The sequence below is a fragment of the Rhinopithecus roxellana genome, chromosome 11 (assembly GCF_007565055.1).
Source record: "Rhinopithecus roxellana isolate Shanxi Qingling chromosome 11, ASM756505v1, whole genome shotgun sequence".
In the NCBI taxonomy this organism is placed as follows: Eukaryota; Metazoa; Chordata; class Mammalia; order Primates; family Cercopithecidae; genus Rhinopithecus; species Rhinopithecus roxellana.
The window spans coordinates 61470287-61494515 of NC_044559.1; the positions used below are offsets into that span (position 1 = coordinate 61470287).

The window sequence follows — 24229 nt, forward strand, 5'->3', positions numbered from 1 at the left end:
TGATGAGCTTGAATAATACTATATTGCCACTCAGAGACACAAATGATAATTAGAACAAAAATTGGGATCTGAAGATGGTTTGTTCTTCCCCACTGTAGCCTAAGGGTATCTGCTGAATTTCCAATTATAGTCATTCTACAAAATCTGATCTTCCTACAAGAGTTTAGCACTATTAGAATCACCTGAAGTGCATGTTAAATCGCTGATTGCATGGCCCATCATGGGTAGGCTCAAGGATTTCCATTTCTATTAAGCTTCCAGACAAAGCTGATTCTGCTGGTCAGGGGACCACACTTGGGGAACCATGACCCTCTGATAACCTTTCCTTTGGCATACAGGTGTATTTCTCCTCAGGTTTATGTGTTGCTGACAAGTTGATAATAAACACAGCAATAATTTTTCAATTTCTTGCATCATGATTTCAGAGGATCTTTTTCTTCTTTGCTAATGGATGATTGAGTAATAATGATCATTCATATTCTATGGACTCATCCTCTGCCAAATGAGGATCAATTACTAAACAAACTCCTATGCACTAAAGAAGAAACATATTAAAATAAGCCATGTGGTGAATACTATTGTAGAGAAAACCAACTTTTATCACACAAACTCTAACTTTTTAACTTGTCTGTTTTATGAGACTAAATTTTTAAGTATCAAATTTTCCAAAACCAGATGCATCTGGAAATTATCCAACAGCGAAGATAATTTGAAATATCTGCAAACAGAATTTCAGAAAATCTAAATTCATTATCATCTGAAATGCCACCTAACTGGTGTAGATGACAGAAGTCGGGTTGTGAATTAACTGATAATATTCCCTTATTCCATGTGTATTTATAGAGTAACTCCTATGTCCAAGGCAGTAGGCAGGAACCAGGAGAAGATGATACCACAAAGTCTCTGAAGCAGGTCCTCTTCTCAGGGAGATAACAGACCAGGGGGTCTAAGTGGAGAATGACATTGAAATATGAACTGGAAAAGTGCAAAGACTGGAAAGGTGAAGGTCATCATTGGCCAGTCTTTCTTCTCAATTACAAAAACGAGTCATGGGATTGAGTCATGATCATCACCCCGTGTGACACTGAAAGGAATGAAGAGACTATATTGGATATTCAGTTAATTATACGTCCCATGCTTCATGGTCTCAGAGAGCTTTATTTATCCTTAGCCTGGCCAGATAATTTTGCTCTGTATAACCATTGACATAAGAAGTCAAGGGTTGAATGTTGAAGGGAGTGTAAAGAGAAGTATCACAATGTCTTTAAATTGTCCTTATGTTACAGGTTCACTATTATTCCAAAGGAAGATAATTCTTAGTCATTGAACCATGCGGGAGAGTAAAAACTCTAATTACCTTTGTTACCTTGAATCTAAGAGGATAATGAAACTTTGATAGGTACAGAAAGGACTTCCCCATCTTCTTTTCCCTGGAATAATGTCTCATCCTATGTTGTCTCCCTAGACTCTCAAGGTACACCCAAGTGAGTGTAGGGTAAAAGAAGATAATTGGCATGCTAAACTACAGTGGTTAAACAAATTTCCACCTTACCTTCACTCTAAGCAAAAGGTCTATTTTTAAAATTGAGTAACCAACAACATTTTAAAAATACAACATCCAACTATCTCGGTACAACTATCTTTTTCATTTTTATATGTTGCTATCATGTTCAGCAGTTCCTTTACATAAAAATAGATGGTTTGTTTGGGTTTTCTACACAAATAACATAAATAAATTTTGCAAATATTTGTAAAATGCCAAATACATCAATTACAATATGAAAATCCCCTTCATTCTTCCCAACTTTTCTCCCCATTCCTGAAGTAACCCCTGTTAAGAGTTTGGTCTCTATCTTTTCAGTTTGCTTTCTGTATGAGTGTATTTAAATTTTGTGCATATATATAGTTTGGGATTATTAAAAACACAAATGCCATAATATTGTACTTACTATTTTATAACTTTTTAAAACTTAACAATAGATCTTGGGCCAGGTATGGTGGCTCATGCCTGTAATCCCAATACTTTGGGAGGCTGAGGTGGGCAGATTACCTGAGGTCTGGAGTTCAAGACCAGCCTGATCAACATGGTGAAACTCCTTCTCTACTAAAAATACAAAATTAGCCAGGCACATGGTGGCACATGCCTGTAATCCCAGCTACTAGGGAGGCTGAGGCAGAAGAATCGCTTGAACCAGGGAGGCGGAGGTTGCAGTGAGCTGAGATCACGCCATTGCACTCTAGCCTGGGCAACAAGAGCAAAACTCTGTCTGAAAAAGAAAAAATAGAGAGGTATTTAATCTTCCCGTGTAATCACATATAGGTCTATTTTCTTTATAGACTCCTTGGTGTTGGTATAAATGTAGCAGATTTAATCACTCATGAAAATAGACATTAAATTGTTTTATTTTTGCTCTTTCAACAATGTTGTAATTGATACCCTTATGCATGATCCTTGTACATGTGTGTGAGTGTTTCTGTATGAGACATTCCTCAAAGTAGAATAGTAGATATTTACATTGTTTCCAGTCTTTAGCTATTATGACAGCAAGGCAGGCAACTTATCTTGGTTCCCAGATGTTCTTTCGGAAACAAGTTTCTTTTTCTTCTTTTTGCTTTTCTATTTAAAGATTAATGGATAAGGATATAGGGAATACAGTTGTAGTTCCTCTCTGTGTGGACTCTAAATCTCAGTTACCTTGTCAGAATTGTAGTTACCTAATATTTAAGTTTTAAAAAGTAATTTAAAGTTAATTACATAAGACAAAAGAGATAAAGACATTTTGCTGGCACGAAAAGCATAAAACTTAAAAAAGTAATCAGCTAAATATGTATTTATAAAATGATCAATAATTGAGTTCAACTCAACAAACATTTTACCATGCAAAAGGTACTATCTTTTACATTACATAAGATGCAAAGGAAGATGGAATTCCCACCCTTAGAGACCTTATAATCTAGGAAGTGGAAAGCACAAATCCATAACAAATTATAATAAGTCAGAATATAAATTTTATTTTTAAAACTGCAAAAAAACATCTTCAGTTGAATGTTCTTGATGAGATCCTTTCTTAAATATGAGATATCCATGAAAAAATCCAATATTATTTGCAGCTAGGTGCTAAAATATATCACTTTCAGGGCTCTCTTAAGTTTGTTAACGGGGCAACCTTCACTCTATTTTACAGGTGCTGTGGAGAGGGTGAAGAAAATTCGAGACTATGCTTTTGTGCACTTCAGTAACCGAGAAGATGCAGTTGAGGCTATGAAAGCTTTAAATGGCAAGGTAAGGTAGAACAAAGAAAAAAATATGCAGATTCCATCCAAGTTTGATGTGGACATTACATTCAAAAGCACAGTCCTGCAAGTCTGTCTCACTCCAGCCTTCTCTGACATGGCTGCCTCAGTCCATTTAAGATGTACTAAAGAGAAATGATGGAAAATACAATGGAAATTGGAGATGTACCTAATATATCCAACTTTAGCTCTATTTTTTTCTAATTTGGACCAGGCACTGACACTCAATTTCCATGGAAAGAGGAGATTGAAGTAGATTATTTCAAGGTGTTTTTCACAATTCCAGTTTTCTCTCATTACTTCAAAGAGATTATCATCATTTTATTGCAGTATTTTAGAAGCCAATGAATTAAACACATGTCAAGATAGCTGTTATTCTGCCTTCATAGTTTGATCTTCCACTTGGAAAGCTTAGAGTCTCTCACTTTGCCAAGAGTAGGGGCTGGGGAAGCTTCTATATCCTCACTACTGAGTTGTATACAGAAGCCAATATAATATTTATATATCAAGCCAATAAACATTAAAAACCTTCTGTAGACCACTTATCATGCTAGGATACAAAAAGAATCAAAGATGTTTGACAAGTAGTTAAAAGTTGGTTGGAGGAATAAGACAACTACACAAACACATGCAAAGTACAGTCAAGTAAATATCATAAAAAGAGATCAACGTGGTGAGCAAGTTCAAAGGAAGAAGTGGGCCATAAAGAATAAAACATCTTCATGGATATGAGAAGATAATATTTAAAAGAAGCCATGAAAATTGGGTATAATTTCAAAAATCAAAATATGGAAAGACAAGCAGTCTTAGACAGAGGCACAGAATTTGAGAAGAGCAAGACAAGATTGGAGAACAGGAAAATGTGGAGTAACTTGGTTGGAACATAATGCACATGGGACTGTTTTACCTATCGGATCTGGTATCAGCCAGGGTCCCAAAGAAAACAAATAGCAAAGGAATTAATTACAAAAGTGTGAGTTGGGACTAGGGAAATCAAAAAAACAGTGTCAGAATTTGGGGCTCACAGCACTCTGGAGTGAAAGGTACAAGGGGCTGGAGAATTAATAGAAATCCTGAAAGGGGAGAGAATTGTGTAGAGCAGATCTCTTTGCAAGAAGTAGCTGGGTGCAGTGGCTCACACCTGTAATCTCAGCACTTCGGGAGGCTGAGGTGGAAGGATTGCTTGAGCCCAGGAGTCCGAGACCAGCCTGGACAAGATGGCAAGACCTCATCTCTACAAAAATTAGCCAAGCATGGTGGCATGGACTACTACAGTAGTCCCAACTACTCCAGAGGCTGAGGTGGGAGGATCTCTTGATCCCAGGAGGCTGAGACTGCAGTGATCTATGATTGTGCCATTGCATTCCAGCCTGGACAACAGAGTGAAACCCCATCATTAAGGAAAAAAAGAAAAGAGAACAGAAAGAAGTAGTGATTTTGGTCAAAGGACACAGTCAGCCCAAGGTGACCTTTCAAAGAGGGATCCAGCAGAATAAATGCCCCAAATTCACTGTTGTCTCTTTCTCCAACCTCCTACCAGCATTCTGCATTGGCTAAATCCAATCACAATCTAGAAGGCTAAAGAGGACCCCATGTAGAATAGTCTCCCAGAACAGAGAGCAGGCTGGAGCTGGTAGGTGGTGAATTCCATAGGGAGTGGATCCAGATGGCAAAGGGAGTATCTCTTAGCCTAGGCCCTTCAGACACTGTGGAGCCTCTTGCATCTTAGCTCCTCAGGGGCCCACTCAAACTCAAAAATGTTTGAGTGCTGGAGGATGGAGTGGAGAATATATTCACTCTGAAATACAAAAATGACAACTGCAAAGCAAAAACTAATGCATAGTTAAATACATGTCTATAAAGAAAAGCATTATTTCATCTTCATTGATTATCACATTTAATATCATAAAAGCATTATTACTTGGAAAACAATCTATAAGTTAGATTTTCTCTATATGGAAACATTCCTGAGTATACATGATGATTGCTGGGAAGGAACAGCCATCACAAATTAAATGCCAATAATTACACTGGAATAATTACAATGGAAACATATTCAAATTATTCCCAATTTTTGCAGCTAGATATTTTTATAGTAATATTTACACATATTATTTAGTTAAATATATATTTAATATTATATTTGACTATAATGTTGTATGGAAAAATCTAAAGTAAGTTTTCCTAGGAACTATGGTTTTTGAGCATATATATAGAAATTTATATTTAATTTATTAGATGAGGTGAGATCTTGAATTTTTTTTGTGCAGTATTTATCACATTTACAATTTAGGAAAATTAGCCTAGTAAGAATTGACTTTTTAATACAGGTGAGAGAAACATGTCATAAAAACTAGTTATAAAGCTATTATAGTCACCCAAATGGGACAAAATAAGGTCTTGAACTTAGGTAGCAATGGAATGTAGGAAACAACCATATACAGAACAGTAGGGATAAATTCAAAGGACCCCGGAACTGATTGGAGATAGGGGTGAAAAAGAAGGAGAAGTCATATAAGCTTCCAATATGGTAGGTTGTTATGAAAGTCAGGAAGGGAAGCCTATTCAGAGAGAAAAATAATGGATTGAGCTTCAGAATGATTATTCATTTATTCCAAGTGTGTGAAGTGAAAGAAATTTTACTAAGCTTGGGCTATACAGATTAATAAGATGTTGTCCTAGCTCTTGAAATATCTAAACTAAATAACTAAAATACAATATTGAGTTTAAAATGCTTTTGGATGGGACAGAGGAAGGCAGAACAAAATTTATTATGACAAGAAATCTGAATTTGCAGCAAAGAATCATTCCATGCAAAATGTGTCTTGATATGGAAGTGCCTATAAGCAGAGACCTATTTGAGTCTCTCATCTTCCTCAAGACCAGACAGAAGATATAAATAATCTTATACCCAAGGTCCTCCCCTATTTTCAGTATGCCAGTTCTATTTTTTCTAATTATATCAACATCAATATAAGATTGTTGAGTATCAGCTGGATTCTATCAGAGTATTCCATCTAACTTATTTGACACTGGCTCCTGCTACTAAAAAGTAAGATAAATACATAATACTGGAGACAGGCCGGGCGCGGTGGCTCAAGCCTGTAATCCCAGCACTTTGGGAGGCCGAGACGGGTGGATCACGAGGTCAGGAGATGGAGACCATCCTGGCTAACACGGTGAAACCTCGTCTCTACTAAAAAATACAAAAAACTAGCCGGGCGAGGTGGCAGGCGCCTGTAGTCCCAGCTACTCGGGAGGCTGAGGCAGGAGAATGGCGTGAACTCGGGAGGCGGAGCTTGCAGTGAGCTGAGATCCGGCCACTGCACTCCAGCCTGGGCAGCAGATCGAGACTCCGTCTCAAAAAAAAAAAAAAAAAAAAAAAATACTGGAGACAAACCGACCCATAGGCTGAACAAAATGGTCAGGATGATCATGAAGCACAAGCTTTGTCCAGCAGACTTCGATAATCCAGGAACCACTGAGTCACTGTTGAAATCAGAGGGTAAGGGTGCACACTCAGCTGCTGTGAATGTGAATTTCTTAGAAACACTTTAAATAAAAGTGTTCTGTATATAAAACAGAAGATCATCACATTCTTATTCAAAAAAAAAGCCACAAATGCTTTCTGACAATAATTTGTTCCTTTGATAATAAATACATCAATCTATCAAGAATTTGTTGAGAGCCATGTTTGTTTCTTGTGTAGGTAAGCAATACATAGAAGTTAGTAGCACATGTAGATCTACATACGTTCATTATCTTTGACATCTGGAGCTGTTCACACTCTCAAAATTTGTGTCAATAATTTGTGAGGACAAGTTTTAAGCGGTGCATGATCTGAGAACCTCAATACTACTCTCACTCGCAACTACTCCCGACCACTGTCATCCCTGTTTATTAGTTCCCAACTGTTCGGCAGATCAAAAGGTGGCTTCACAAGGAAGAACCTGTGGCAGGCAATGCAACAGCCTCCCAGATTCCTCTTCCTTTGGTAGAGCCACAGTATGCCTCTCTTCTCCTGTGAAAACTTACTTGTGCGGCTGATCTAAGGAGCAAGGCAGTTAGTAGGCTATCAGCTGGAAGGGCCTGATTTGGCTGCCCATGCTAAATGCTAATAATTGATAAGATTTCATTATTGGTCTCCTTTCACCTTCATCTTATTGTGCTAGGTAATGGAGATTTTATACCATCCAGGACAAAACTAAATTTTGTTGTAGTTATATAATTATATAGATATGTAATTTAAAACACATATATGACCTAATAAAAATATTACATAAGTTTCTGTCTCAGTGACTGTAACCAGATTATAAATTTATAATGAATAGGTCAATGGACACCGACCAATATGTCACTGTCAAACCTGTTGGCATCTTATGCATCTTACCAACAAAATGGCTCAGAAAAAATTCAACTGGCATACAAACACAAACTTATAAAATGACAAGATACAATCAATAAACCTATAGCAAATAGTCTAACACTTAGAAGGAATCATGTTATTAGGGCTCAGCCACACTTGGTTATCTTCGTATCATCTCATGCTGATTTTTCTTCGCTCTCTACAACAGGTGCTGGACGGTTCCCCCATTGAAGTCACCCTAGCAAAACCAGTGGACAAGGACAGTTATGTTAGGTACACCCGAGGCACAGGTGGAAGGGGCACCATGCTGCAAGGAGAGTATACCTACTCTTTGGGCCAAGTTTATGATCCCACCACAACCTACCTTGGAGCTCCTGTCTTCTATGCCCCCCAGGCTTATGCAGCAATTCCCAGTCTTCATTTCCCAGCCACCAAAGGACACCTCAGCAACAGAGCCATTATCCGAGCCCCTTCTATTAGAGGTAACTCCAGTCACATCTTGCTTTAGAGTAATCCCAAGATTTCAAATGACTCAAATTGCAGTAGTCTTAGATACATTGGATGGGTCCACTGGGAGAAAAGCACTGAAAATGTTTTTTATTAAAAATCAAGTATTATATCAATAGTTTTCCTTTAATAGGAGCCTTTTTTCACATTACAACTGGTTATTGAAAAAACGTGGTCAGAACATTGTGCAAATGAGCCTAGTGCACAGATTCAAACTTTACATGGGTCCATAAAATTTGCACAAACTAAAACCTAGTTCTATAATTGTTAGCTTCTTCTGTATCACTTGTCCACCATTGTGCAGTCATCTGTGGCTCATTACAACACTTCTGGAATAGACTAGCATAGTCCAGTGGAAACCAATTACCTCAACTAGCAAAACCCGTGTGTATTTGATGGTGACTCAGTGGCATTGTCTTAATATACAAATCACAAATTATTATAAATATAATCTAACAGACACATGAGAGGTTATCATCTGATGGCCTCCAAGAAATATGTGTTATACTTTCTTAAAAGCCAAATTATTAAGGAAATTACTATATTTCTTTAGTATATGGAGAACTAAATAAACACCAAATAGAAAAAAACCCCCAATCAGACTGCTAATAACACAATAAACATTTCGCATTTGAATCCTGTAAGAATTCTAAATGTTTGAGTAGTTTTCCAAGCTCCTTTTTTTCAAGGAAGCTAGAAGATAAAGAAAGCCTTTATTTTATTTCCAAGCAACTAGCTTGTCCCTGCCTTTTTGGCTCCTTCAGATTAGTTTTTCTAGGATATGGCTAATGCCAACTGAATCCCAGTTCTGTCCTCTAAATACGACACAAATCTGGGCAATTCGATAAATAAACCGTGTATTTAAGTCTATTCTTGGGTTTGGCTTAGAAGCAACGAGGCACATCTAGATTACTGTAGAAACAATTATCTTACTGTGTTTTACTATTTCTCAGTATAACTGAATTGATCATCCTAGGAGCTCTAGTCTTCAACGGCCTTAAAAGTTTCATACTCATAATTACTTGCCCCAAAATTTTAATGCAAATTAAATAATCAGGATTTCCCTTAGGATAACTTCTCTATGTGACAATAAATTATATCATTGTAACATTATGCATTTATAATGAAAAATCACGTCATTAACCAATCCATACATTAAATACAAATTGTCAACCAGTTATGATGTAGAAAAAAACAAACTCCACTGTAACAGAAAAAAATGCCTATCTAACAAGAAAGGAATCAATGAATGATATTCATGGATGAAGGGTAATCAATTTAATTTTGTATCTCTATGCCACCAACATAAAATCAAAGTAGCAACATGGCAAAACAAAAATCAAAAGGAATCTATGCATGAAACTCAATGGAAACTTAAGCCTCACATTGACCGAACATCAGAGAGTGGATGGTGAACCTAAAAGCATGCTTTCTAAATGCTTGTTTTCCAGTAAGTCACTGGAGGTGGGATAATTAGAGAAGCCAGAATTTATTTCTAATATAGTGATCAGCGACAGTCTCTATGCAAGACTGATTTCAAAACAAGTGGTTGCATTATGTTGGAATGTTATAATAAATACATTCCCAGTCTTTATTCGTCTATGTTAGAAAATATCAAGAAAAGGTCACCTAAAGACAAAAATCGCAAAATTTCCCTCCCAACATTTTTAAGTTGCTTATGTACTTATCAACAGTATTGTACTTATCAATGGCATGGCTTTCTTCTGAAGCTAGTTTTTCAAAAAAGAGAAAGACACCTATGTTAAACCTTACCTTATGTTGAGTTTCATTACATTAGAATCCTAGAGTTTCCCACCCATCTTCAGGGCAATAATCAACGTGAATTGGGCTAACTTTTCCATTACAGTAAGATTCAGGGTGATTTTCTGGTGGTTTGATTCAGTTTAATGCCTTCTTACATTCCTAGAAATTTACATGAATGTACCTGTAGGGGCTGCGGGAGTGAGAGGACTGGGCGGCCGTGGCTATTTGGCATACACAGGCCTGGGTCGAGGATACCAGGCCAAAGGAGACAAAAGAGAAGACAAACTCTATGACATTTTACCTGGGATGGAGCTCACCCCAATGAATCCTGTCACGTTAAAACCCCAAGGAATTAAACTCGCTCCCCAGGTAGGTAATGTTATTCCAGAAATAGTTTCTTTAAGTTGTGCCAATGAGCATCATTCACTTTTACCAAATGATTTGACTTGATCCCTACTCAAGCTATGGTTTTTTTTTTTTCTTTTAATATATAAAGCATTCAATCAATGTCACACCCTTTGAGGGAATGCTGGGCATCAGGTGCCGTTTATTCTATTATAGGTCCTTTCTCTTTTTAAAAAAAATCATAAAACTTAACACCTTGAACTATATTGCACTGAAATGCAAAGAATATGAAAGCTATTAAGAATTATCAACCCATACCCTAAATGAAAATAAAATGAGGCAAAGACCCCATTTCAGAATAAATGCCTATTGTATGTGAGCCAGGTTGGTTAGCAAATGAAGGGCATTATGGCAGAGCCCTGAATAGACCATTTAGGACATCTTTTCTTGGAAATACTATATCTAAGAGAAAACTCCACCATGATATCTAGGTGAATTATTAACTATGAGATGTCGTCAGTCATACCAAATTAACTCTTCCTCCATAGTTACATTGCGGCAGTGGCACTACAGAGAGGGTTTTTTTGTGTGTGTTCATTTAAGAGTTCTAAGTTTCCATACTTCAACATTAACCTGTGTTTTTTATTATTGGAAAATTAAAAGTTGTACAAGTTTCAATACGGAAACTGACTCCCAGGGTTAAAAATAAAACAAAACAGGGTCTATGCTAACTCTGAGACTGTTCCCTGTGGGAGTGTGATAGGTGCTGATCTCTCTGAAATATATTTTGGCTGAATAATCAGTTACAGTTTGTGCATCTTGAAGGAAACTTCCCTATTCCCATGACAAAGGTGGGCTTATAGCCCCACATTTATGGAAGTAGCCCTTATAATTTCAATCCAGAAGAAAACTTGGTTTTCTAAAAGCTCATCTTGGGTAATTTTTTAACGGGATTTCTCACTTTCTTTTATGCACAAATTAGCTTATCTAAGGTTTCTGCTAGCCCCACCCAGGGAATTAAAAAAAAAAGAAAGAAAGCCTACCAGAGTGCTAAACAGCAATCATTTGTTTGTGCACAAAAGATTTAGTAAACTTCTCTTATGCACCATGTAGTGCACTAGGTGCTGGAGATGCAGAAGTGAATATAAAAAAATCCTTACCATCAAAAATCAGATGGCAATCCAGTGGGAAAAAAACTGACACATAAACATATAAACATAGTGAAATCTGGAAGTGATATGATGAAGTTTGTTCAGAAAATATAAAAGCCAGTCACCCAGTTTCTCTTGGGTTAAAACCCAAAACCAAGAACCTGATTAAAGTACTGGAATCCTTAGAAATCTTTTAAGAAAATAAAAAATAATAGTCACAAATTCTGTATAATAGTAGTTCTGATAGCTGTGATAGTATGAAAAGAGATCTCTTCGTTTCACATCAAACTCAAGTTAGAAATTCATCATGTCTTATATTAATATGTCAGTAATAATCTCTATCAATTAATAAAAGTGTCTCTGTCCCCAGAAAAATAACTGGGGACAGCCAGTGTACCCGCTGCACTCTGCTATTGGACAAGACCAAAGACAATTATTTTTATACAAAAGACAAATTAATAAAATTGTTCTCTGACCTTCTACAACTATGGCTTAGAAATGAACACCATGCCACCACCAACCAATATAGATGGGGCCTAAACAAACCCAAAGTAGAGTTATGAACTTCCAGCCAGAAGCAGAGACAAATACTGCCCTGCAAAGTCAGCAGTGAGAGCTGGTTTCCTTCCACCCAGGTTTGCTCACCTGGCATAAACAGGCAGGCATCATATCTACCAGCAAAAGCTCCATTATTATTGCCCAAGAACTGTAGAGAATGCTCTATCCTACACAACAAGAGTATTAAAAAGAAAATGTCAATAGAGAAAATAGGAACAATCTACAAATTAATAAACTGGAAAATATCATGCTGTTGCAGCTGGGTTAGTCAGCATAAATGAGGTAAGAAACCCCAGAGACACCTCCTGAGGCACTGTTCTGTCTTCCAGAGTTATTTTCTCAGTCTCATGCCCTGCTTTCCACAGTCCACTGAATCTGCTGACTAACGAGAGCATCAGGACCTCTGGACAACCAAAAATGGCTTCAGAATAAAGAAACTATGAATCTTTAGAAAATATTCAGTTTGGAGTAATTACAGAAGAAAACAACGTGCAGGAGGATGCTAAAAAGCATACTGTCATTAAGCAAAAGGAAAAAAAAGCCAGAAATAGTGTCTTACCAAACAAATAAAAACATTGCAACTGTCAACACCCGTCTAGGAATGCTCAGTAAATACCAATCCATTAATAAATAAATTATTTGGAGGGGCGGAGCAAGATGGCCGAATAGGAACAGCTCCAGTCTCCAACTCCCAGCGCGAGCCACACAGAAGACCGGTGATTTCTGCATTTTCAACTGAGGTACTGGGGACATCTCACTAGGGAGTGCCGGACAATCAGTGCTGGTCAGCTGCTGCAGCCCGACCAGCAAGAGCTGAAGCAGGGCGAGGCATCGCCTCACCTGGGAAGTGCAAGGGGGAAGGGAATCCCTTTTCCTAGCCAGGGGAACTGAGACACACAACACCTGGAAAATCGGGTAACTCCCACCCCAATACCACGCTTTAAGCAACGGGCACACCAGAAGAATATATCCCTCACCTGGCCGGGAGGGTCCCACGCCCACGGAGCCTCCCTTATTGTTAACACAGCAGTCTGCTGCGATCTAACCGCAAGGCAGCAGCAAGGCTGGGGGAGGGGCGCCCGCCATTGCTGAGGCTTAAGTAGGTAAACAAAGCCGCTGGGAAGCTCGAACTGGGTGGAGCTCACAGCAGCTCAAGGAAGCCTGCCTGTCTCTATAGACTCCACCTCTGGGGGCAGGGCTCAGCTAAAAAACAACAGGGGAAACAGCAGAGGCCTGAGCAGACGCAAACGACTCTGTCTGACAGCTTTGAAGACAGCAGTGGATCCCCCAACACGGAGGTTGAGATCTGAGAACGGACAGACTGACTGCTCAAGTGGGTCACTGACCACTGAGTAGCCTAACTGGGAGACATCCCCCACTAGGGGCAGTCTGACACCCCACACCCCACAGGGTGGAGTACACCCCTGAGAGGAAGCTTCCAAAGTAAGAATCAGACAGGTACACTTGCTGTTCAGCAATATTCTATCTTCTGCAACCTCTTCTGCTGATACCCAGGCAAACAGGGTCTGGAGTGGACCTCAAGCAATCTCCAACAGACCTATAGCTGAGGGTCCTGACTGTCAGAAGGAAAACTATCAAACAGGAAGGACACCTATACCAAATCCCCATCAGTACGTCACCATCATCAAAGACCAGAGACAGATAAAACCACAAAGATGGGGAAAAAGCAGGGCAGAAAAGCTGGAAATTCAAAAAATAAGAGCGCATCTCCTCCTGCAAAGGAGCGCAGCCCATCGCCAGAAACGGATCGAAGCTGGTCAGAGAATGACTTTGACGAGATGAGAGAAGAAGGCTTCAGTCCATCAAACTTCTCAGAGCTAAAGGAGGAATTACATACCCAGCGCAGAGAAACTAAAAATCTTGAAAAAAGAGTGGAAGAATTGACAGCTAGATTAATTAATGCAGAGAAGGTCATAAACGAAATGACAGAGATGAAAACCATGACACGAGAAATACGTGACAAATGCACAAGCTTCAGTAACCGACTCAATCAACTGGAAGAAAGAGTATCAACGATTGAGGATCAAATGAATGAAATGAAGCGAGAAGAGAAACCAAAAGAAAAAAGAAGAAAAAGAAATGAACAAAGCCTGCAAGAAGTATGGGATTATGTAAAAAGACCAAATCTACGTCTGATTGGAGTGCCTGAAAGTGAGGGGGAAAATGGAACCAAGTTGGAAAACACTCTTCAGGATATCATCCAGGAGAACTTCCCCAACCTAGTAGGGCAGGCCAGCATTCAAATTCAGGAAATACAGAGAACACCACAAAGATACTCCTCGAAAAGAGCAACTCCAAGACACATAATTGCCAGATTCACCAAAGTTGAAATGAAGGAAAAAATCTTAAGGGCAGCCAGAGAGAAAGGTCGGGTTACCCACAAAGGGAAGCCCATCAGACTAACAGCAGTTCTCTCGGCAGAAACTCTACAAGCCAGAAGAGAGTGGGGGCCAATATTCAATGTTCTTAAAGAAAAGAATTTTAAACCCAGAATTTCATATCCAGCCAAACTAAGTTTCATAAGTGAGGGAGAAATAAAATCCTTTACAGATAAGCAAATGCTTAGAGATTTTGTCACCACCAGGCCTCCCTTACAAGAGACCCTGAAGGAAGCCCTAAACATGGAAAGGAACAACCGGTACCAGCCATTACAAAAACATGCCAAAATGTAAAGACCATTGAGGCTAGGAAGAAACTGTATCAACTAACGAGCAAAATAACCAGTTAATATCATAATGGCAGGATCAAGTTCACACATAACAATATTAAACTTAAATGTAAATGGACTAAATGCTCCAATTAAAAGACACAGACTGGCAAACTGGATAAAGAGTCAAGACCCATCAGTCTGCTGTATTCAGGAGACCTATCTCACATGCAGAGACATACATAGGCTCAAAATAAAGGGATGGAGGAAGATCTACCAAGCAAATGGAGAACAAAAAAAAGCAGGGGTTGCAATTCTAGTCTCTGATAAAACAGACTTTAAACCATCAAAGATCAAAAGAGACAAAGAAGGCCATCACATAATGGTAAAGGGATCAATTCAACAGGAAGAGCTAACTCTCCTAAATATATATGCACCCAATACAGGAGCACCCAGATTCATAAAGCAAGTCCTTAGAGTCTTACAAAGAGACTTAGACTCCCATACATTAATAATGGGAGACTTCAACACTCCACTGTCAACATTAGACAGATCAACGAGACAGAAAGTTAACAAGGATATCCAGGAATTGAACTCATCTCTGCACCAAGCAGACCTAATAGACATCTATAGAACTCTCCACCCCAAATCAACAGAATATACATTCTTCTCAGCACCACATCGCACTTATTCCAAAATTGACCACATAATTGGAAGTAAAGCACTCCTCAGCAAATGTAAAAGAACAGAAATTATAACAAACTGTCTCTCAGACCACAGTGCAATCAAACTAGAACTCAGTTCTAGTGAGTGAGTTTGAAACTCACTCAAAACCGCTCAACTACATGGAAACTGAACAACCTGCTCCTGAATGACTACTGGGTACATAATGAAATGAAGGCAGAAATAAAGATGTTCTTTGAAACCAATGAGAACAAAGATACAACATACCAGAATCTCTGGGACACATTTAAAGCAGTGTATAGAGGGAAATTTATAGCACTAAATGCCCACAAGAGAAAGCAGGAAAGATCTAAAACTGACACTCTAACATCACAATTAAAAGAACTAGAGAGGCAAGAGCAAACACATTGAAAAGCTAGCAGAAGGCAAGAAATAACTAAGATCAGAGCAGAACTGAAGGAGATAGAGACACAAAAAACCCTCCAAAAACTCAATGAATCCAGGAGTTGGTTTTTTGAAAAGATCAACAAAATTGACAGACCTCTAGCAAGACTAATAAAGAAGAAAAGAGAGAGGAATCAAATAGATGCAATAAAAAATGATAAAGGGGATATCACCACCAACCCCACAGAAATACAAACTACCATCAGAGAATACTATAAACACCTCTACGCAAATCAACTAGAAAATCTAGAAGAAATGGATAATTTCCTGGACACTTACACTCTCCCAAGACTAAACCAGGAAGAAGTTGAATCCCTGAATAGACCAATAGCAGGCTCTGAAATTGAGGCAACAATTAATAGCCTACCCACCAAAAAAAGTCCAGGACCAGATGGATTCACAGCTGAATTCTACCAGAGGTACAAGGAGGAGCTGGTACCATTCCTTCTGAAACTATTCCAATCAATAGAAAAAGAGGAAATCCTCCCTAACTCATTTTATGAGGCCAACATCATCCTGATACCAAAGCCTGGCAGAGACACAACAAAAAAAGAGAATTTAGACCAATATCCCTGATGAACATCGATGCAAAAATCCTCAATAAAATACTGGCAAACCGGATTCAGCAGCACATCAAAAAGCTTATCCACCATGATCAAGTGGGCTTCATCCCTGGGATGCAAGGCTGGTTCAACATTCGCAAATCAATAAACTTAATCCAGCATATAAACAGAACCAAAGTCAAGAACCACATGATTGTCTCAATAGATGCAGAAAAGGCTTTTGACAAAATTCAACAGCCCTTCATGCTAAAAACTGCTCAATAAATTCGGTACTGATGGAACGTACCTCAAAATAATAAGAGCTATTTATGACAAACCCACAGCTAATATCATACTGAATGGGCAAAAACTGGAAAAATTCCCTTTGAAAACTGGTACAAGACAGGGATGCCCTCTCTCACCACTCCTATTCAACATAGTGTTGGAAGTTCTGGCTAGGGCAATCAGGCAAGAGAAAGAAATCAAGGGTATTCAGTTAGGAAAAGAAGAAGTCAAATTGTCCCTGTTTGCAGATGACATGATTGTATATTTAGAAAACCCCATCGTCTCAGCCCAAAATCTCCTTAAGCTGATAAGCAACTTCAGCAAAGTCTCAGGATACAAAATTAATGTGCAAAAATCACAAGCATTCTTATACGCCAGTAACAGACAAGCAGAGAGCCAATTCAGGAATGAACTTCCATTCACAATTGCATCAAAGAGAATAAAATACCTAGGAATCCAACTTACAAGGGATGTAAAGGACCTCTTCAAGGAGAACTACAAACCACTGCTCAGTGAAATCAAAGAGGACACAAACAAATGGAAGAACATACCATGCTCATGGATAGGAAGAATCAATATCGTGAAAATGGCCATACTGCCCAAGGTTATTTATAGATTCAATGCCATCCCCATCAAGCTACCAATGAGTTTCTTCACAGAATTGGAAAAAACTGCTTTAAAGTTCATATGGAACCAAAAAAGAGCCCGCATTGCCAAGACAATCCTAAGTCAAAAGGACAAAGCTGGAGGCGTCATGCTACCTGACTTCAAACTATACTACAAGGCTACAGTAACCAAAACAGCATGGTACTGGTACCAAAACAGAGATATAGACCAATGGAACAGAACAGAGTCCTCAGAAATAATACCACACATCTACAGCCATCTGATCTTTGACAAACCTGAGAGAAACAAGAAATGGGGAAAGGATTCCCTATTTAATAAATGGTGCTGGGAAAATTGGCTAGCCATAAGTAGAAAGCTGAAACTGGATCCTTTCCTTACTCCTTATACGAAGATTAATTCAAGATGGATTAGAGACTTAAATGTTAGACCTAATACCATAAAAACCCTAGAAGAAAATCTAGGTAGTACCATTCAGGACATAGGCATGGGCAAGGACTTCATGTCTAAAACACCAAAAGCAACGGCAGCAAAAGCCAAAATTGACAAATGGGATCTCATTAAACTAAAGAGCTTCTGCACAGCAAAAGAAACTACCATCAGAGTGAACAGGCAACCTACAGAATGGGAGAACATTTTTGCAACCTACTCATCTGACAAAGGGCTAATATCCAGAATCTACAAAGAACTCAAACAAATTTACAAGAAAAAAACAAACAACCCCATCAAAAAGTGGGCAAAGGATATGAACAGACATTTCTCAAAAGAAGACATTCATACAGCCAACAGACACATGAAAAAATGCTCATCATCACTTGCCATCAGAGAAATGCAAATCAAAACCACAATGAGATACCATCTCACACCAGTTAGAATGGCAATCATTAAAAAATCAGGAAACAACAGTTGTTGGAGAGGATGTGGAGAAATAGGAACACTTTTACACTGTTGGTGGGATTGTAAACTAGTTCAACCATTATGGAAAACAGTATGGCAATTCCTCAAGGATCTAGAACTAGATGTACCATATGACCCAGCCATCCCACTACTGGGTATATACCCAAAGGATTATAAATTATTCTACTACAAAGACACATGTACACGTATGTTTATTGCGGCACTATTCACAATAGCAAAGACTTGGAATCAACCCAAATGTCCATCTGTGACAGACTGGATTAAGAAAATGTGGCACATATACACCATGGAATACTATGCAGCCATAAAAAAGGATGAGTTTGCGTCCTTTGTAGGGCCATGGATGCAGCTGGAAACCATCATTCTTAGCAAACTATCACAAGAAGAGAAAACCAAACACCGCATGTTCTCACTCATAGGTGGGAACTGAACAATGAGATCACTTGGACTCGGGAAGGGGAACATCACGCACTGGGGCCTATCATGGGGAGGGGGGAGGGGGGAGGAGGGAGGGATTGCATTGGGGAGTTATACATGATATAAATGATGAATTGATGGGTGCTGACGAGTTGATGGGTGCAGCACACCAACATGGCATAAGTATACATATGTAACAAACCTGCACGTTATGCACATGTACCCTAGAACTTAAAGTATAATAAAAAAATGAATAAATAAATTATTTATATTTATATATATAATAAATAAAATATTTATCCATTAATAAATAAATAAAATAAACTTTTTAATTCTATTTTTATGAAATTGTGAGATTAAAACCCTATGGTAAATGACATGAAATAGAAATATATTCTTAGGTTATCATCTTTAAACCATTATAAACACAGAGACTGAGGGTAATAATGAGTAAACCTATACAAATCTATGCACACAGTGTTGGAGCAACAGTTTTTACAAAAACAAATATTCCAAACAAATCATAAAATTAAGCTTTTGGTAAAAAGTTACAGCTAATGGACTAAACTAAAAACATATTACAGTAAATGGTGTGAAAGTGATTTTATGAACTAATAGACCTAACATTTTAAATGGAGTTCAAATTGAGTTTATCTTAAATTTTATGAGTCATTAAACCATGTGGCATTTTATATCTTCTGATATTAGCTTGAACTCTGAAAATTAGAGTTTAAAAATCTGAAAACTTGGGATAAAATGTGAATGTGTCATTTGAGGGGGAAATAACTGTTTTTATTCTTGTAGATATTAGAAGAGATTTGCCAGAAAAATAACTGGGGACAGCCAGTGTACCAGCTGCACTCTGCCATTGGACAAGACCAAAGACAACTATTCTTATACAAAATAACCATTCCTGCTCTAGCCAGCCAGAATCCTGCAATGTGCGTAACTTCTCCAAATTCCTTACCATTTTAGAGCAGGATATGCTTGTAAATTAAATGCACTTAGTCACCATCTAAACAAGATACTGAGGTCTACTACCTACTCATTTGTCATTAAATGTAAGCATTGAGATGTATAGTTGGGATGTGCCAGCCATGAAGCTGGCATATAAAGGCCCCCAAATTTCATATACACAATGAAGGTTGTGTAGTATCACCAACCATTGGAAAACAGTCAGTAGTGTAAAATGTAATAGAAATAAAAACTATAGCCCATTCTTGGCTGGGCGTGGTGGCTCATGCCTATAATCCCAGCACTTTGGGAGGCTGAGGCAGGTAGATCACTTGAGGTCAGGAGTTTGAGACCAGCCTGGCCAACATGGTGAAACCCCATCTCTACTAAAAATACAAAAATTAGCCGGGTGTGGTGGCAGGCGCCTGTAGTCGTAGTTACTCGGGAGGCTGAGACAGGAAAATCACTTGAACCTGGGAGGTGGAGGTTGCTGAGATCGTGCCACTGCACTCCAACCTGAGCAATAGAGTGAGACTCCATTTCAAACAAACAAAGCTATAGCCCATTATTTCATCTGTGCAATGTTTAAGTTGAAGCATATGAAATTACCATTTTTATACATAATAAGACAATGGCCCATCATTTAATTTTGGACCAAATATATGACCTCTCTGTTAGTGGATATCACCTCCTGAATTTTACCATGAGCCTGCATTTCTATATCTTTTAGAAACAATTTGTTTCACTTGTGCTTTAGAAAAGGCATGTAGTGAATTATTTGTATGTCCCAGGAATGTCATAAACCACTGATGTTCTAGATGAATTTGTAAATATTCCTACATGCAACCTATATTTAGAAGCTTTAATAGCAAACAGAATGTAAAACACCCACTCAAAAAACCACCATCCAGTCATTTTACAAAACTGATAGTGCCTTAGGTTTTCACCTGACTCAGTTGTACCAGTTTAAAAATGCCTAACCTGACTGATTTGCTTTCCAGCCACCCTTTCACACCTCCGAAGCTGAGTGCCTATGTGGATGAAGCAAAGACGTACGCAGCCGAATACACCCTGCAGACCCTGGGCATCCCCACTGATGGAGGCGATGCTGGCACCATGGCTACTGCTGCTACTGCTTTCCCAGGTATGGGAAAATTGTGCCAGAAATGGCGCCCTGCAGAGAGTATTTGGGAAACCCTTTTTTGGTACCACTGAATCATAGAAATGTTTGTGTACCCCACTTACAGCAATCTGACTTGCACCACCTTGGGACCGAAAGGAGTTTCCCAAATGAGTGACTCACTAAAACACAAGGCAAGAAAATCAAGCTGGGCAACAGAGTGGGTTCTGGTCTCGGCTCAGCTTTAAACTGCTGTGTGATCTTGAATGAGTCAGTCTCTCTGAGTCTGGTTTGTTTTGGTTTTTACTTTTAGTATTAGAGTTTGAAACTACCTATAGATACATGATGTTTATTGGAGCTCTTACTGTGTGCTAGGCACTCACCTAAATGGTCAGGAAGCATTATAATATCTTAGTAATGCTCATGATACCACCAAGAGTTAGGTTCCATCAGCAAGTCTAGTACACAAATGAAGAGCCCACGTATGAAAAGATTAAGTAATTTGGCCAATGGCAATTAGCTTTTCAGCAATTTTTTCTCCCTCTCCAATCTTCAATCTACTTTTATTAATTTGATTCCAAAAAAGATTTTTTAAAGTCAAAAATTGTGTGTGTGAGAGTGAGAGACAGACAGAGATCCTTTCAATATGTGAATAATCAGGACTCAACTCATTTGTTCTATAATTTTGGTCTGGGGCATATGCTGATTGCTTAAAGCAAAGCCTATCTGTGGGTCAACAATGCATTCAGAGGTCACATGTTAAAAGATTTGTCCCCATTTATTACGTACCCACAACAAATGGTAATAATTAAAAATGAATCCTTTAGAGACTGAAGGGGACCAGGAAGAAAGTTGTTTAGGAAATTTTTTCTCAGGTGAAAATTTTTATCCTTTTTTTTTTTTTTAGTAAAAGATTATTTCTATTGAAGAAATCTATCATTTTGACTTGTCATTGTGTCAGCATGTTCCACATAAGTCCAAATTAGAGCTCTAAGTATACCTAGAAACATGACATTCTTATCGATTAATTAATTCATATATTGGTCATGTGTAGGTGTGAGAAATTTTATATTCCTCACACCCACTACACCTGGGGCTCATTCTCAGCATTTTGTTTTGTTTTGTTTTGTTTTGTTTTGTTTTCTCCAAAGTTGTGAATATATCCTCCATTCTGGTCAGTGAGGCTAACACTAATGATGTTTCACATCTGAAAGTGACCTCAATTCTGGCTTTGTTTCTCTGTAAGAACATGGAGACGCTCTGTGGTGAGTCCCTCGGAGGTTACCAAGGTAACAGCTGACACTGCAGAGGGCAAGGTCCTTCCTGGGCAGTGCGGGGCCAGCAGCCGGTGCTTGCTTTCCACATAACAGGGTGTTTACATGTCCATGTACTCAGGATGCCTGTCAGGGCTTCTCAGTTCTTAGAGAAAGTTGAGCCCCTGTCTTGCAGAAAGCTGCACCCCAAAGACACCTAACAAATGTACTATTAAACTAATGAGCCACTGTCAGAAGAATTTCAAAGTTTGTTTTCACATTGGAAAGGATTTGCTTTTACCCAAGAATGTTTTATCTTATTCTCACTTCTATTGGCTTCTGTGAAAAGTTAAAAATATTTGGGGTATGAGTGTTGTCTGGGGAATGCCTAAGAATCTGAGAGCCTCTCTTATAACTTTGCTGTGGAGTCAAGCAAAGAATAATAGTCTCCAAGGAAAGAATCGGTTTGAAACCCAAACACCCTGGCACTTAACAAATTGACCAAGTTGAAAAAGAAAATTCAAAATCCCTGAAGGTAAAATCTGTGCCACAAACACATGCATGCATGTGTGCACACTCTCACACAATTATATTACTCACTTAGTTTAGAAATACTGTTTCCAAAATTACGAAAGTAACTGTTAACACATGTCTCCTATCCTTGGAAAATGGACCAAACTTCTCTAGTGCATTAATCAGCATTACTGACCAAAGTGAATGCGCCAAGAGTGGATTCAATTTTTGTTCAAAATAATCCAACCAGCTTCCTGCCACCACTTTCTGAGAAGCCACCAGAAAAAAATCAATGTGTCTGGGGTTGGGCAGGCTTCTACCGCACATAAACCAAATGAGGTTTAAAACAACAATGAAAAACAGGTGTCCATTTGTACTTAAGTATACTTCTCTCTTTCTCTTGTTATCTTTTACAATTTCTGGATCATCTCAGAAATACTCAGGTTTTTAGACTAAAACAACACAGAGAAATAACGCTTTAGATAGTAGCTAATATGCTCTCTTCTTCAAAAGTGAATGTTCATCCACTAGACATAATGCTAACATGAAAGCACATAGATTAGTTTTTTAATTCTTGGATACTTTGGTTCTCTGAGAGGGAGAACCAGCATCAAGGCCTCTGAATACACCAAGCACAGGCTTGATGAGGGGCTTGGGAGGTACGAAGGTGCTTCTGCCATTCATAGTTAGATCTAAATATGGACAGGTTAGGCATTTTCTTTTAAGGTATTATGGAGAAGTACACTTAACCTTTACAGTATTTCTCCTACTGATCTCCCAGTCTCTACACATCTTCTCGGGTAAAGGCAAATGTTTCAAATGTTTCATTTAGGCAGGTGTGGGGTTGCAGGAGAACCGGTCCCACAGAGCCCCACCTCCCCACATACCATGCCCGGCCAGCCCCTCAGTCACCTTTTCTCATTTATAAATTTGGAAACCTTCAAAAAGTTATAAATCACAAGCTTTAATCAACTCAGCATCCTGTTAAGTTTCTCTTTCTTGGGCCCTATCCCAAGCATCTTTAATTCTCTTAAGTATGAAGTGATTCTGACACAGGTGGGAACATTGTCCTAGGACTTTTTGAATGTGATTGAAAATTACTGAGTCCACATATTGTGTCCTTAAGGGCACTTTTTAAAACATACATATTAACTTTTAGCTTTAAGTAATATATTAAAAGTTCGTATGTCTAAAAGAAGACAAGCCAAAAGGGAGCAAATGTGAATTCCTTTCATGAAGTTTTCTCTGCCTCTTCCTCCAGGATATGCTGTCCCTAATGCAACTGCACCTGTGTCTGCTGCCCAGCTCAAGCAAGCGGTAACCCTTGGACAAGACTTAGCAGCATATACAACCTATGAGGTCTACCCAACTTTTGCAGTGACTGCTCGAGGGGATGGATATGGCGCCTTCTGAAGATACTTTTTTAAATTTAAGAATAAGACACACAAAACTCTACTAAAAAAAAACAAACAAACAAACAAAAAAACTCTAACTCGGTCCCCCAATGATCATAAATAATATCTTTCCTAAAGAAATGCCTTTCCAGAGACAGTATAGCTTATATCAATTGTAGAATCGTGAAGAACGTTCATGACTGTAAAATCGGAAGAACGTAAGAACGTTATTCTGAAATGAAATCAAATGTTAAAGAGCATTTTGTTTAACAGAAAGCTGGAGAGCCACTGCCCCAAAAGTTGTTCTTCCAATGTTCCTGAGTGTTTGGGGAGCATGTTTACAAATCCTGCCAGGGTGGAGAGAGATGTTTTAGCTGGCAAGAGTTGGGAGGGACAGAGCAGACCGCAGACCTGGGCAGTCAGTAACA

General features: G+C 38.6%; 1 protein-coding gene across 3 annotated transcripts in view; it reads left to right on the top strand.

Moving 5' to 3' along the window:
- A1CF (APOBEC1 complementation factor) overlaps positions 1-23990 on the top strand; it is an 85620-nt gene extending 61630 nt beyond the window's left edge. For 2 of the 3 annotated variants that reach the window (XM_010373535.1, XM_010373537.1), the window contains 6 exons: positions 3186-3283; positions 7869-8142; positions 10095-10300; positions 19372-19508; positions 20523-20665; positions 23669-23990. In XM_010373535.1, the coding sequence (XP_010371837.1) occupies positions 3186-3283; positions 7869-8142; positions 10095-10300; positions 19372-19508; positions 20523-20665; positions 23669-23820 (1010 nt within the window). In that variant the 3' untranslated portion in view covers positions 23821-23990. The remainder of the gene's footprint in view (positions 1-3185; positions 3284-7868; positions 8143-10094; positions 10301-19371; positions 19509-20522; positions 20666-23668) is intronic. The other variant, XM_010373536.1, reaches the window with a different exon arrangement.
- Positions 23991-24229: the final 239 nt, after the last annotated feature.